A 16714-nucleotide genomic window follows, 5' to 3' on the forward strand; every position below is an offset into this window, starting at 1 on the left:
TCTGTCTGTCCCTCCAACACACTGCTCTGCCCCTGATCCCCACCAGCCTTTCTCTCTCTCCTTGCCTCTATCTCTTCTAGGTTGGATGGGCCCCCATGAGCCTCTGAAAGAGACCAGGTTGATAAGGCTTTTTCCTGCTGTTGTTTAAAGCAGGACAATATTTGAGGGGGTGGAGACACACTGAAAGGTTGTCTGGACCATAGGACTGAATGTTTGACGGCGGGTTCCAGGTGCTGTTTCTGTCTTTTTTCTTCCAGCTCCCCATATAACCTTTAAACACAGATATTCTTCTTTTCTTAGAAAATAGTATACAGATTTCTCTGAAACATCTTTCTCTCTCTGTTCTTTCTTCTCCTACTTCCCATTCCCCTCATTCTCTCTTTACTGCCCTACCTTCTATCCTCCTCTGCTCTCTTTGTTCCTGTGGAATGGTTTGATTCCTGCTCCCCTTGCACTGTTTCTGGCTCCTGTGACAGGTAAACCTCTCAGTCACTCCTGAATATATATGTGCCTGGGTCTCTTTGTGCAGAGGGTGTGAGTCTTTTTAAATGAAACTCCAGAGCAGGGATAATGCCTTTTGTGGAAATAAATATAAAAGGTATTTCATTTGCTTCCTAAGAGATCAAAGTGATTTTAGGGTTGTATATTTGATACCTGCATGCCTTGTCCTACTGACTTATTATGGTGATTATTATATTCCATTGTGTTATTCTGCATTACATATCTCTGCTCGTGCATATTCACTGATGTTATTCTATAGCTTTTGAAGAGCGTTCCTGTCTTTGCTTGTTGCTGAATTCCTAATTCTTTTATACTGCTCCTTGTCATCTTTCATTTGCACCAATCTTTAATATTTTATAGATAGTTTACATTTTCCTAATATTTCATTATTTGTTTTGCACATTGCCTGTTTTTAACGTATATGTTGTCAGGTCATTGCCTATGCTATAATCTTATAGGATATTTGTGTGTGGGTTTGTATCTGCATGGTGCAATATGGGATCTAAATCCTGACTACTCAGTACTTTATACAAGGCCAATTGCATTACAGACATTAGGATGGGTACCTGACTCTCTGCATTTCCCAACTTTATAATCAAATGGAATATTAATTTCTAGCAGACCCAATAAATACAAAAAGATCCTCTGTGAAAAGGACCCCAATTCTTTAAAGATGTCACATTTTAATTTTGTTACTATCTTTGTACTATGAAGTATGAATTAGCACCTAGTGCTGTTACTATGGCCACTTGAGTTTTATCGATTACATGCAATGGGATCAGATGGTAATGAGGATTATCTGCATTCTGCCCCTCCCTACAGGTGTCCTAGGGGCCTAATATTTTCAAGATTCCCCAGTGGGGGCCATGATCACCAACAAAGATAAAAGCAAAGTTCGCCCACCTAAGGACAGCATGACCCTCTTGCCTTGCTTCTACTTTGTGGAGGTGAGTGGTTCATTTTGGGTAACAAAACATGGAAACTCCAAAGTCAGCTTGATTGCTGTTGAACAAAATTACTGTAATAAACTATAGGACTATCTGAACATGCACAAATTTGTTTATAAATGTTGGAGATCATATAATACCCTAAAATTATTCTGCTTGTTTATGGGAAGAAGTCCCTAGGCACTTGAATAATGCCCATGGATTCCCCCAGAGTGAAAATATGTTGGACTTCTATTCAGCTAAACATAATTCTACGTAACCCTTTTTTGCCACTATTATCCAGAGCCACACTGGAGCAAACAGTATAGATTTCAAGTCTCTGCTAAGTGGAAGATTTGTAGGATTTGGATAGATTAACCAGGTACTGGTGGGCATAAAACTGCAGCAGCAGTGATTACTATACCAATGTAACTGACAATAAACCACACTATATGTAGTAACTGTAATTTATTATAATTCAATAAGAACAGTGTAATAAAAGTAACACATAGAATATTAAGTAATATACCTGTAACAGTGCCCCCCCCCCCTTTTTCCTAAAAATTGTCCAACTTTGAGTGTGCATACTAGGGGTATGTGAGGAATTACTATTTGTACCAAGGTAGTGCAAGCAGTGTTATGTGTTGCAACACCAGATTGAAGAACCCTGGGGTATGTAAAGTAAAGGTCTCACCAACTCCCAGTGGTAGTGAAAGAGAAATAAATCTTGTGAGGCAGAGCAAATGCAGCAAAGCAGTCTGGCAGCTCTAATCCACACTTAATCTGAAATTCTAGTGTAAGGAAAGAATTCCTGAAATCCTGACGATATCCACTGCAGGTGTCAAAGAGGCTGATGGGAAATACACAATCCAGATCCAGTATACACGCTGGCAACTCACTACAGAACTGAAGTCCTATCTATCCTACAGGGATCACTAACCTAGCAATAGCTCAGGCCTGCTGAAATAGTCTAATTCACTATGATGGTTGAATGGGAAGGGTTAACTAACTCCCTGCTCTACGATTATGGGGTTCACTTTATGAGGAAAGGTTCTATAGGTAAAACCCCTAGTTCCCTACTGGAACAGATCAGCAGGAACACTCACGGAAAAAAGGGAAGAATCGAGTTTTTAAGGGAAAAACTTTTATGCTCTGAAATTGCTAAAAATCTGAATCCAAAAATACTCCAGTCCTGTCGAAATCATGTAAAAGTCAATGGCAGATGGTCCCTTTAACAAATGGAACATGGTTTATACCTTCATGATTCTCTATAACTTTGGGCTGTTTGGTGCTGGTTTTTGTTCGATACTCCGAAAAAGCCGAGTTTTCAGGGCAACAATTAGATAAATTCGAGTTTTTGGGGTGACAATGCCAAAAAGTTGCACAATTCGAATTGACGAATGAGTTTGTCACAACTTTTTGTTGCACCATTTTGTTTTGAGAAGTTTTATTAGTTAATGAAAGGGATTCAGGATTCAGGCAAGATATGTAAAAGGGCAATATTTACTTAAATATATACAGTGTCGGACTGGGACACCAGGGGCCCACCAAAAACCCTTAGACCATGGGCCCACCCAAAAACCTTTAGACCAGGGGCCCACTCTAAGTATTATTTTCTTCCTCACTCAACCTCTATTCTTCTATTCTCTTTTCTTTACATACTATAACCTATTATTCCATCTATTTAGCCTCTTTATTCTCATAGAAATAGGCAATAACCATGACATAGACCAAATGTTTAGAAGCAGGAGGACCCACTGACACCTGGGCCCACCGGGAGTTTTCCTGGTATCCCTGTGGGCCAGTCTGACACTGAATATATATTCCAGTAAGATTCTTTAATATGTCACTTAATATGATATAAACTATCTGTTGCTTAAATATTCATTTTGAGGGTATAGTTTTCCTTTAATTGGCTTATGTGACATGACATGTATGGTTAGTTTGCATGCACTGTGAATCGTAGGATCCCAGGGGGTAGCCCTTATTTCATAAAATGGCAATTTTATATTTAGGATTATCCAATGACACATACTACTGAAAAATATTATTATGAAAATGGTTTATTTACGAGGCAGGGTTTTACATATGTTTTATGCAATATCTTTTTATAGAGACCTACATTGTTCAGGGTATAGTTTTCCTTTAAGTGTTGGCTCTGTAACCTGCTTCCTGATTGCAGACTGAACCTTGCCTTCCCCAGTTATGGGCTGATAGAGATTGCAGTGAGTTTGAAAGACTAATGCCCTAGACACTCATGCGGTTTTACCACGCAGAAAAGTGGCGTGGTTTTTAAAATTAGCCGACCGCTGCGTGAATACGATAAGCGGTTTCAAGCTTAGGCAATGGCACACTAGGTTAGAGTAAATACGCACCAAACATATTTTTTTTAAAAACGCGCTACGGTTCTGTGCCGAAAACTACATGTGTGTCCATGCCCTAAGGGGGAAGACACACAGAGCTACTAGTAGCAGCTACTTGTCATGGCTACAACATAAACTATAGTGATATTAGGCTTTACTAAGAGACTACATGTGTTTTAGCAGAGGCAATTCTCAGTATTGTCTATGGCAGGGTATTTTGTAGCTACAAAAAGCTGCTATTAGGGTAAGGGCACATGAGGAGATTCGGGGAGATTTAGTAGCCTGGTGACTAATCGCCTCTTCTTCTGGGCAACAATCTCCCCGATCTGTCTTCCCCTACCTTCCCACCGGCTATAATAAAATATCGCCGGCGGCATGGCATTAGCAGCTCTTTGTTTACCAAAGTCACCCAAAGTTTCCTTGTGAGGCAACTTCGGAAAACGAAGCGCTGCGAGTGCCATGCCACAGGCGATTTCTCATTCTAGCAGACAGAAGACAGGGGAAAGCAGTTCAGGGAAATTAGTTGCCCCAAAGAAGAGGCGATTAGTCGCCGGGCGAATCGCCGGCCCGAATCGCCTAGTTTTACTTTACCCTTAGTAGTTTTGTGTGTCTTTACTCTAAATGCTGGAAATCAGGCTAGCCAAAATAAGAACAAAGGCTCCTTGTAGGTATACACTAATATCAGAATTCGTGCTCACTTTGGTGCTGTTTTACTCAGGGCACAAAGTACCTTGAAGCCTTATTTTACAAAGGGAATGCTAGGAAATTATATTACACTCAAAAAGAAATCACACATAACATTTTCTGTGAAGTTTATATGTGTAGATGGAAATAGCCTCATTGAAATAATATGCCTCTTTCTGATTCTTCTCTTTAGCTTCCTATTGTGGCCTCCTCCATAGTTTCCCTGTATTTTCTGGAGCTGACAGATGTTTTCCGCCCAGCGCAGGGTGGGTTTCAGTGCCATGACCGTGCACTCTCTATGCCATATGTGGAGAGCAATGAAGAGCTCATCCCCCTTCTTATGCTTCTTAGTCTTGCATTTGCTGCTCCAGCAGCATCCGTGAGTATATTTCTTTGTAATACAAAAATGAAATAGATATAGGCATAGGGAGGAGAAAGAGTGGGAGTACATTATTATGTTTGAAATCATATCATAATTTTTTTTGCTCTTTCCAGATCATGGTTGGAGAAGGTGCCTTGTACTGTATTCAGTCCAAACTGAAAGGTCGTAGCAGCTCCGAGGGGAGTATCAATGCTGGAGGATGTAATTTTAACTCATTTCTGCGCAGAACTGTTCGCTTTGTGGGTAGGTCAATTTAAACACAATAAAACATTCATTAACAATATTTACCCCACATATACACACACACACATACATATAATACTTCTATATCTTTGCCTTTAACAGGAGTTCATGTCTTTGGGCTATGTGCCACTGCGTTGGTCACTGACATCATTCAGTTGGCCACTGGATACCATGCCCCCTTCTTTCTAACTGTCTGTAAACCCAACTATACCCGGCTGGGTACTACATGTGCCACCAACCCTTACATCACTCAGGATATCTGCACAGGGAATGATCAGCATGCCATCCTGTCTGCAAGGTAATTCCACAACTTGCATTTAGTGTCTAGAGTTGTACAGTATGACAGATGACTTAACGCCAAACTAACTTGTGTGAATCTGTCACAGTTGTATTCCTTGCAATTCATAAACTGAAGGGGGAAATCTGTGTTATAATTTATAGCAACAGTAAAAATGTCCAAACTGCATAAAACTAAGAAGAGTGTGTCATTTTTAAACCCTACACAATGACAGCTTCTAGTGTTAATACTGTTACCAATAATGAGCTGTGTGTAACCATAATCCTAGATGTTATCCGTCCTAATTGAGACTAGGCATTTGCAATGACTATATTTGGCACAAGAACCTCACTGTATGCAAGGTTCCTACACGATCTCAAAGATTGAAGCATACCTGTTCAAGGAATCACTAATCCTATGTCATTGGCTCAGTATCAGAGAGTATCAAGACAACCAGTATTATAACTGTAACCTAGCAACAATGGACCAGAGCCTGCACTGAATTTCTTGTAAAATAAGACCTACTTTCTCTTAATTTATACAAGAAACCTACATTTTAGACACAGGATTTGCAAAGCTCACATTTTTATTCTACATGTACAAGCTGGTTATCTTGGCAAGAACATTTTCTACATATGCAATGATTTCTCTTAAATACATTTTTTCTAGTCATTCTAACATCGTATTTTACCATTTCCCTATCAGATTTTATATTGCTTCCTTTTGATTATTATTTACTAAACCCTGTGCAGCTTTCTTTTCTCTTCGTTTACGGTTTGCTGTAAACAGACTGCAGTAAAAATTCAAACTTTTAAACTCAAAATCTAACTCATTAAACCTTAAGCAACTGTTTTCAGGGAGGCATGAATCAGTGCATGTGGGGGTGACCAGCCTGAAGCCTAGTTAGGATGAAATTAGGGAAGAACACCTGTTTGCTCTCCCATATACTCATAAATGCCCAGTCTAGGTGATGTTTTTGTGAACTGGGGTCAACATATTTGATATCCTAAATATTCTTTAAACTATGGATGATAAAGTCTTATAATGACTTGTGAAGGTAAACGCTAAACAGTAAACATATTTTCCCTATGACTCTGAATACAGGTCAGGCATCTTTTACGGTATCTGGACAAGCAGTTTTAACCTTGGTCTTGGTGGACTGGTGCTAAAATTGGCTAAGGTGGTGATATTAATAAAGGTGGCTTCTAGTCACCATTACAAGGACTATCTGTGCTGGTTAAGCCACGGCACTGCGCCAATTGTTCAGAGCAATGGTTCAGTATCAGAATCAGATTGTGTGTAGCCAATGGGGGGTCACCGTGTGGGACAACCTCATTCCAGAAAGGAAAAGCAAGACCTATTATAGCATTTGGGACTAATTTATCAAATTTAATTGACAAGTCATGATTGACAAGCATTACCGTGCTACTCCAACACTAGGGTGTGTTTGCTAAGAAGGAGGAGAAATTTAGGGTTACAATGGTCACTGACCTTCCAATAGCCACAAGGTGCACACGTTCTATCATAGATTGTTACAGAATTGTTCAGCCACCTTGGACTATGCTGAAAGAAAGGACCCAGCTTTTGATGTGGCCCATCTGCCAAAATAGGACATTTAAGGTGAGACTTGACCACCAGAGGAGAGGATTGCTGCCAGATCTGAAGCTGTTAGGGATCCATTAGAAAAAGATGGGAGGTAGCCTGTGGTCTGTAAGCACATTATCTTCCATGTACAGCAGGGACTTTGTGCTTACTGTTATAGTATGCTACTGATATTTATGTATTATTGGTTGTCTTTTGTTTTTCACAAGTTGTACAGAAAATTTCTTTAAGGCGGGCTGCTTAGTTGGAAGTAAGAGCTGGAGCTTCAATAAGCAATTCTGTCCGTACTACATATAAGGAGAACCGTTTTCTGAGGGAAAGATTAGGCCAAACAGTCCTGGCTTTGGGGGTCACAGCAGAACAACTGCCAAGTCTACTTGAAACTGGTCTGGTCTCCTTCTGAAGTGTTTAATAATGAGTTTCTGTTTTTAATAACATTCTTCCATTTTAAGAACTTTTTATGTTCCATTTCACCCTGTTACACACTGATCTTATGAATGTAATGCCCTTTAAAACTCAAATGAGAGCAAGCCAAGAACAAGTGGATAAGTATGAGTGAAGAGGGATATCGCTCAAGCAATACAGAAATAAGATGTCTAATATACTAAATGTGACTTCACCGCACAAGGGTATGAACGAAATAAAGAGTAGAAAGTGAAAGAGTAGAGCAGTGTCAGACAGGGGTGGTGGAAGTTATGAAACATAAGACATATACAAACTGGGATTCATTGTCAAACAGGAATCCCCAGCCTTTTTTTTTTTTTTTTATACCTGTGAGCTACATTCAAATATATAAAGAACTGGAGAACAACGCAATCATAAGAAAATAAGGCAAATAAGAGCTGTGATTGGCTATTGGTAGCCCGTATGAGAACTGACAGTCTACAGAATGTTCAGTTTGGCATTACAGCTGGTTTTTATGCAACCAAAACTCGCCTCTAAGGCAGGAATTCAAAAATAATCATCTGCATAGAGGCCACTAGCAGCAACATCCAAGGGTTTGGTGAGCAACATATTGCTCCTGAGCCACTGGTTGGAGATCACTGGTCTATAGCGTTTACAGAAGCCCCACAGCGTAGCAATTTATTCACCTACTTGTTTCAATTCAACCTCTTGTGTTTACACTTATGTATGTAGGGAGATTGTGTTTACTTTTATGTAGGTACATTTTTCCCAATGCAGTAACCCATAAAAACCAATAAGAAATCTGATGTCACTATTCTATATTCTAAACTGAGCATACCTTTTAGCTAATTGGTTACTTTTGCTTACTATTTTTGAAGTAGACAGTGGGTGGGTTAAGTAAATCAGAATTTTAGTTGGAGCAATAACCAGCTTATCCCTGTAAAAGAAAGAATACTTGCATTGCATGCTCTAAATAGCCTTGGATGGCACAATTATATGTAGAATTATAAGTGGAACAAGTGACTCATTATGAACAGTTTTATTTCAGAGGATTTTTCTATTGTTTTTCCAGAAAGACGTTTCCTTCCCAGCATGCCACTCTTTCTGCTTTTGCAGCTGTCTACATTTCAGTAAGTATGTCTAAATTTAGTGTAGCACTGAGGGTAGTTTTACTTCTTCTGAGCCAACAGTGCATTCCTGATTGTTCTGTACATTTTATTTGTTGCTTTAGAAACATGAGCACATTAGGAAACAGGAAAGTTCAAACATGTAAATACTATAGGACAATTTATGAAACACCAGCAACATATAGTCATCAATCACTTTGTAGCATTTTAGATTGGGGCAATCCTGCTGGTAGCTGCTAGTGGTTTGCAAATACACAAATGACTTGCCAATTGCACAAAAATATTGAAATGGGACAAAAATATTCATCTACACAAATAAATAAATAGCATATTGTTGTGAAACTGTCAAATGGAAACATGCACTTCCTATATCAATGCTGTCCATCTTCAATTGGTTCCCTGTGGGCTAGAAGTACCCATGCAATAGATTTTATATCCTGGCATATTACACTAGGGGCACCACACCACCACCTTCTTCTGCATCTTTTCTATGTGTGTATGTGCGGTAGAGTGGGGCCTCCTGGGGGATGACATAAGTAATTAAAAACATTTGGGGGAGCCTAACGATTGGCACCCCAAGTGATTATAGTTTTCCTTCTCCTTTGAGGATCTTGGGATATGTGAAACTAGAAAGTGCCTTCCGCATTCATTTAAACCACCGATTCCATGCAGCAATCCTGAGTAATCACTCAAAACTGTCTTGGTCCTCAGTTTTTGGTAATTAACAGGGATTGCTGCATGTAAATTGTTTTTTGTGGCATTTTCAGCTGCTTTGTCACCTCCAGGAGAGGAGATATCCTGCAGGTAACAAAGTGTCCTGTGCAGGACCGCCATCAGAAATCGCAGGGCCCCATACAACAAAATTTCCTGGGCCCCCCTGGGCTGCACCCACCACAAGCCCCACCTACAGGTCCGCCCTCCCCACCACACAGTAAAAAAACAAAAAAAATATTGGTGGCTAGGGTTCCCACATGTTAATAAAAAATAAAAAGATATTGGTGGTCAGGGCCCCCCATAAAAAAATATTTGTGGCCAGGGCCCCCCCATTAAAAAATATTGGTGGCTAGGACCCCACATGAGAAAAAAAAATTGTTGGCCAAAATTAGTGGCCAGGCCCCCCCCCCCCACATTATAAGAAAATTGGTGGCCAGGGCCCCTTAAACGTCCATGCCTTCCCGAAGTCAGCAGCTCTCAGAAAGATGGGGGACCCAGATAATCAAGTAAGTGTGGCGTGGCCGGGCCCCCCTTACCCTCAGGCCCCCTACAACTCTCCCCCCTGTCCCCCCTGATGGCTGCCCTGGTCCTGTGTATTATTGCCTTTATACTTAATGGAACAATATAAGGGAATACTGTGCGTATACTGATATATATCTATTTAAATATATATATATATATATATATATATATATATATATATATATATATATATATATATATATTGTCTGTTAACTAACAGAAGTATTTTTGTACAAAACAGACCTTTATGAACTATTTGCAATTCAATAGGGCTCATTCTTGATGCAAGTGCAGTGTGCAATTTCAGCATTTTTAAAGCACCAACATATATTGCAGAGCTGTACAATAAATTGCTGAAAACACAGCACATACAGATTTACATTACAAAAACAACCAATAGCTGATACAAGTGGTAAAGGCTTAGTCAACAGTACTTGCACTTTGTCAGGTGCAAGTTGCATACTAATCACTGGGCACAAGTCAAACATGCACCCACTGATGCAACCCCTTCTGTGGGAACCCTGGAGCTACCACTAGGTTTCCCCAGTGTTACTTGGTACAGTTCTGTGTGCCATTCATCAGAAGCATTTATCCTGTGGTAGTGCAAGAATATGATTGGACCCAAGTTCCTAAATGCATTAATATGCTCTATACATCATGTCCCTTTTAGAGCACCTGAACTTTTGGGTGCATTGCTAAATTAACCAAAGTGATATTTCTCATTTATTTAACGGTGCTGTTTCATGTTTGACAGTTTGTTTTTCGCAATTTAAGGAAGTATTTGAGGAAAACTGTAAGAAATGCAAATATGTGTTTCGAAATATAGTTGTTGCTAAACTGCAGAGCAGGTACCTATGTCTCAGTTAAGTGAAAAAGTCAGCTTTTTTTGTGAAGGTTTGGCTTTTCACTCTTCTGTGCATGTGCACCAAAACACCAAGTTGGCACAGACCCAGGGTATAAGCTAAGTGAATACAATCACTAGTAGGTGCCCTTGTTATTTAAAGCATTTCTTCACCATAAAATTAACCTTTTATTTATGTGCAATTGGTCTTCATTAAACAACAAAAAAATCACACTCCACTATAATAGGATTTCATTTTTATAGCGGTAGGGTACAGCTAATTGCAACAACAAAAGAGACATGCCCATATTTAATAATTCCAGTAGAAAGTGCCACTGGGGCCTAAAAAAAGACAATTCTGGGAGACCTGCACATAACGTATTTGCGTCCTCTTTGCAGATGTATTTTAACTCCATCATCTCTGACAGTACGAAACTCTTGAAACCGTTGCTGGTCTTTACGTTTTCATTTGCGGCTGGAGTGTGCGGTCTGACACAGATCACACAATACCGCAGCCACCCTGTGGATGTATATTCAGGATTTCTCATTGGAGCAGGCATTGCAGCTTACTTGGTAAGTGTCAGGGCACTACATTAGAGTGTGTCCTATTGATTATTATGTGAGAAACCCACTCTCATCTAATCCTTTTGATAGTCACAAACATCTCTAGATGCTCCATAATCGTTCAAGCTCAGTGACAAGCACAGTCTACACTTGGATGTAAGCAATGAAAGTGTCTTAAAAGCCCCTAAAGTGAATCATAATTACCCTATTGACAAGGTCCTTATTGACATCTCTGCTACATTTTAATCCCTCACATCTAAGTGTAGGCCCTTTCCCCTGAGAAAACATCCCAGTTTAGTATATTCATGGCAGTATAGACACAAACAGTTTAACTATTCTTTTTTAGTACATGGAGAATCCGCTGACCTGCTGCTCCCCTTCTTTTCTTCAGACAGGGTGGATTTTGTCACGAAATGCAAAAAGTCGAGTTTTAGTACCGAAATCAGCCTCGTCTGCCTGCACCCAATCAGAGACAATTCTTCAGGGTGCCGGCAGGCAGAGCAGGAGCAGATTCTTGGCATGTGTTTCTCCCAAGCCAAAAACCCACAATTGTCTGACCCTAGTCTTAGTTCTGGTAGGAGCCTATATCCTCTTGATACATTTATTTATATGAAGACTATAAAACAATATGCAATTAAAAGCGTAATGATTTAATGAGTTAAATAAGAAAGAAAGCAGATATATGGTACAAAACGTTAATTGCTGAAACAGACGGCAGACATGAATATGGCTTTAAAACTGGTAAAAAAAATAGAGGAAGGAGGCAGGCAAAACAAATCAATATTAACAGGCCAAGGATCAAACCAGAAACTCCAACACTTTGATATAGATTGCAGTTTGCAACTGAGTATATAGATAGGCTGTGCCTCTAACATAGTTAGACAATATAGATAGCCAAAAATGTAATCTATAAAGGCCAAACGGTCCAATTACAATGATGGGAATAGGCACTGATGGGAAAAAGACCACAACTAGCCGATGCAGTTCTCAAGCGCAGGGGGAAATCAGACCTGCTTGCCACATGGGTCATAACTGTTGCTTTGGAACTGAGCTGCATGCCAAGGATCAATTGCAAACTCACTGAACAGTTATGTCCCATGTTTCCCCCTTCAAGTCGCTGATTAAATCACAGTTAGAGAGTTGAATCTAACTATATTAGAAACATTTTTTATTTTGCACAGCATCTATTTACCCAGTCTTTATTTTTACGCTGAACTGTTTCTTTAAAAGTCTGATGAAGTACTCCAACTCAGACCTGCCAGGAGCACGTGAAAAGTCAATGGCAGATGTCCTGTTACCACTGGATGTGATGGGTTTCCGAAAAAATCATATCTTTCTGGCGATTTTAGGAAAAAAATTGCAAGTTTTGAGTGCAAAATCTGAAAAAATCATAGGGTTCTGATTTATGATTTAATTGTGACTTTTTCTGCAAAAGAAAAAATTATGACAATTTATTAAAAAATGGGGGGGGGGGGAGTCTGTGCGGATTTGGTTGGAGCGCTTTTCAGAAAAAAGTGAGAACATTTCGGTGTTTGATATATAACCCCCTTAATGTTTCTGAGCAGATTTTAGAAAAACAATGGTCTCATTTTTAAACAGTGGTTACATTGTCACCTGGGAAGTAACTCATAGCAACCAATCTGTAATTAGCTTTTTTCAGCCAGCTGTTGGACATTGAAAGTAAAAACCTGCCCAGGTGCAAATTTGGCCTATGTTTAGAAATAACCCCCAGTAATTGTATGTAACATAGCATTATCCTTCCACATATACAGTACATCTTTTACAATGATTGCTTGACTCAAGATGTGTGATATGAGGAGCTGAGTTCCCTCTACATTTCTAGGCTTATCACGCGGTAGGCAATTTCCACTCTTCCACTGAGGAACCCTCCATCAGTCCTCCTACTAAAGATCCTCTGCGAGCTTTAACGCAACGTGGCCATGAATCTGTATACCATCAAAATAAGTCATCAAGTACTGATGAGCTGACTCCATGTCCAAGAAGCCAGGAATCCCATCGTCAGGTACATTACAAAGTGTAAAATGTCAACAATATAACACAGACTTTGTTTTTTTGTTTTTTTTTTTACTTTAAGTAAAGTTAAGCATGAATATCATGGCTTGATGGCAGCTAATAGTGCTGGCAGGTCCCCTAGTTGCTCTATTAGTGACCTAGAGCCACATCCAGAAACACGCTATGACACTACCGTCAACACTTTAACACTGCTAATAGCATGCATGTGTGACAGGAGTGCTAAATTTAATGATGCAAGAAGTGTCTCTGCCCAGTTCCATCATTCTTGAGAAAAGAAGCAGCAGAAGACAAATTTAGGTTTGTGTTTTGGAATTTGAGTGATTATCATCATGTGTAGGTAGCCATCAGCCAACCTGGAAACTGCAGGGACTACACTTGTCTTGGAACCCAGCTAATCAGTTCATTTGCGACCATAGCTCAGTTCTTAATTGCCATTCCCATCTGCTTTTTCAGAGTAGAAATCGGTTTACTAATGCATTTGTATAACTAAGGCTTTGTTTCTCTTTGTAGGTTCCACGTGAAAAAAACTCTCTAGGTAGCCTAAAACGAGCCAGTGTGGATGTAGATTTATTAGCCCCAAGAAGCCCAATGGGTAAAGAGAATATGGTGACCTTCAGTAACACCCTCCCTCGAGTCAGTACTCCATCAATGGAAGACCCTGCCCGTCGTCACATGACCATTCATGTTCCCACAGAGGGTTCCCGCACACGAAGTACAGGCCCTGAATGGAAACCAAAGCCAATGGAAGGGAGGACTCTGACCCTTGGTGAAGAGGTAGCCTTAGCCCAGGCTCATAGGCGAGCTCTATCTGAGACTTCAGGCATCGCCCTTGATGATCCAGAACCTGAACGGGCACCCCCTTCACTTTATCCTACTGTTCAAGCCAGGACAGGAGGTCCTCGGGTTGTTATTCAGCCACGTCCAGCAGTACCACCCCTTCTTCACATACCTGAGGAGAACCAGGGGGGTTCCCCTAAAGGCAGTTCTGCCATAAGAGCTAAATGGATGATGATGGCAGAGAAAGGAGGAGTACCACGGGCGTCTGCTAATGCCCCAAGACTTATGCAGGTCATTGCTTTGTCCAAGCAGCAACAGCAACAACAGGCAAATGTGTTAGGTGCTAGTACCCCTAAGCATTCAGAAACCTCTTCCTCTTCCACAACAAGTAGCTCAGATTCCTCCCAATATCGTTCACCGTCAGATCGGGACAGCTCCAGTATTGTTACTATTGATGCACATGCACCACATCATCCTGTAGTTCACCTTTCTTCAAATAATGGACCTTGGGAGTGGAGGGCTGGGCAAAACACTGGGGAGATCCAAGAAGGAGCTGGGTATGATATAAGCAAGGATTTCCGTAGCTTCAGGGCCTCCAAAGGTGCTTGTGTGTCCCCTGGCTCCTCCATTAGTGACCTAGAGCAAGATCCTGAGCCACGCTATGGTCCTACAGTCAATGTGGCAGGAGGAGTTCCTACTCCCATTGTAGCAGAAGTGATTAGTGTTTCGTCCAGTCGTGAGGCCAGCCTCAGAAGGAAACCTCAGTCAGCTGTAAGAGAGGGAAGTGAAGAAGGAGAGGAACCATTCTACAAAAGGCTTCAAAACCAGAGGTTCAAGGAGTGAGCTACAGGGGAGATGGAGATGTATATATATGGCATGTTTTAAACAAAAAGAAAACACTGAAGACATCTGCGGCAAAATATAAAACACTGATATCACTTATTTATATCAGTGTAGCACTGGAACTTCATGGAAATGATTCAGCACTATGAATTTACACAGAAAGCGTTATTCTACTTTGATGTACGTTGAGAATGCAAATTTTAAATTCTTGTTGCTGGGCAACCTTAAAAATGGAACTGTGAAGGTCTTGCATCTGTTTTCCCAGAAAGAGACTCCATACATCACTTTTATTGTTCAATCAGCAATGTTTGCAATCATTTAACAAACAATGGCAAGCACATTTAGTGACACGTTTCTCTGTGTAAATCAAGGTGGCTAAAACGAAGGCCAACTGGCAGAGGAAAAATAGTGCTTGTGTTGCACAAAGAATACATAACTGTAAATAGTTTTGGGGAAAGCAAAAAAAAAAGAAAAAAGAAAAAAAAAAAAGAAAAAAGCATGAATCCCTGGGGATGGGGTTAGAGGAATGGAAACAAGTGATAGGATTAAAAATAATAATAATAATATTACATACTACATAGGATTAAAAAGGCCCCTTGCTATATAATGGAATGCAGAGAAAGTTAAATGGAACACAAAATCTTTTCTTGTTTTGCAAGAGGTAGCTGACATTATTTACAGTGTGCCTTAGCCCATTACTTGAATTGGGGCCTTGATCCTAGAACTCTGCATGTGATACAGGCCTGCACATACCAGGAGAGCTTTATAGCCCAAGCAGTTTGCAATTCTGTGCAAGCTGAAAAATCCAACATGAACTGCAAAGTGGCAACTTTTTCATGGGTTTTGCAAATAGAACGTGACCAAACTCTCACTTGAGCACATAAGAGTTAAAGGAACTGCAGTAGAAACAGCTACAACCACATTATACACTTCCCTTAAAGGAACAGTTCAGTGTAAAAGTAAAAACTGGGTAAATAGAATAGGCTGTGCAAAATAAAAAATATTTCTAATATAGTTAGTTAGCCAAAAATGTAATGTATAAAGGCTGGAGTGACTGGATGTCTAACATAATAGTCAGAACATACTTCCTGCTTTCCAGCTCTCTAACTCTGTTAGCCAGTGACTTGAAGGAGGGCCACATGGTACATTTCTGTTCAGTGAGTTTGCAATTGACCCTCAGCATGCAGCTCAGATTCAAAAGCAACAGTTATGACCCATGTGCCCCCCCCCCTCAAGTCTCTGGTTACTGCCTGGTAACCAGGGGAACCAGTCAGTGTAAACCAAGAGAGCTGAAAAGCAGGAAGTAGTGTTCTGGCTATTATGTTACACATCCAGTCACTCCAGCCTTTATACATTACATTTGTGTCCAATGAACTATATTAGAAACATTGTTTATCTTGCACAGCCTATTTACCTAGTTTTTATACTGAACAATTCCTTGAATGGGATACTCTCATGGGAAAATCTTTTTTTTTTTTTCCAAAATGAATCAGTTATAAGTGCTGATCCAGCAGACTTCTGCACTGAAATCCATTTTTTTTTTAAATATTTAATTTTGAAATCTGACATGGGGGTAGACATATTGTCAGTTTCCCAGCTGGCCCAGTCATGTGACATTTGCTCTGATACATTTCAGTCATGTTTACTGCTGTACTACAAGTTGGAGTGATATCACCCCCTCCCTTCCACCCCATCAGCAGAACAATGGGAAGGTAACCAGATAGCGGTTCCCTGACGCAAGATAACAGTTGCCTGGTAATCCTAAGAACAGCACTCAATAGTAAAAGCCAGGTCCCACAGCGACACATTCAGTTACATTGAGTAGGAGAAAGAACAGCGTGCCAGAAAGCAGTTCCACCCTAAAGTGCTGACTCTTTCTGAAAGCACATGACCAGGCAAAATGACCTGA

General features: G+C 40.3%; 1 protein-coding gene across 2 annotated transcripts; it reads left to right on the forward strand.

Moving 5' to 3' along the window:
* plppr3.S (phospholipid phosphatase related 3 S homeolog) lies at positions 1–15409 on the forward strand. Of its 2 annotated transcripts, none has more exons than XM_018243618.2 (9): positions 1–230; positions 1324–1448; positions 4668–4853; positions 4970–5099; positions 5202–5397; positions 8456–8513; positions 10987–11160; positions 12995–13174; positions 13696–15409. In XM_018243618.2, exons 2-9 carry the CDS (start codon positions 1368–1370, stop codon positions 14803–14805), a joined length of 2115 nt encoding a protein of 704 aa, XP_018099107.1. In that variant the 5' UTR covers positions 1–230; positions 1324–1367; the 3' UTR covers positions 14806–15409. The 2 variants fall into 2 exon arrangements, with proteins under 2 accessions (XP_018099107.1, XP_041435845.1); XM_041579911.1 differs by lacking the exon at positions 1–230 and adding an exon at positions 250–476.
* Positions 15410–16714: the final 1305 nt, after the last annotated feature.

Source organism: Xenopus laevis, chromosome 1S (genome assembly GCF_017654675.1).
Source record: "Xenopus laevis strain J_2021 chromosome 1S, Xenopus_laevis_v10.1, whole genome shotgun sequence".
NCBI classification, from domain to species: domain Eukaryota; kingdom Metazoa; phylum Chordata; class Amphibia; order Anura; family Pipidae; genus Xenopus; species Xenopus laevis.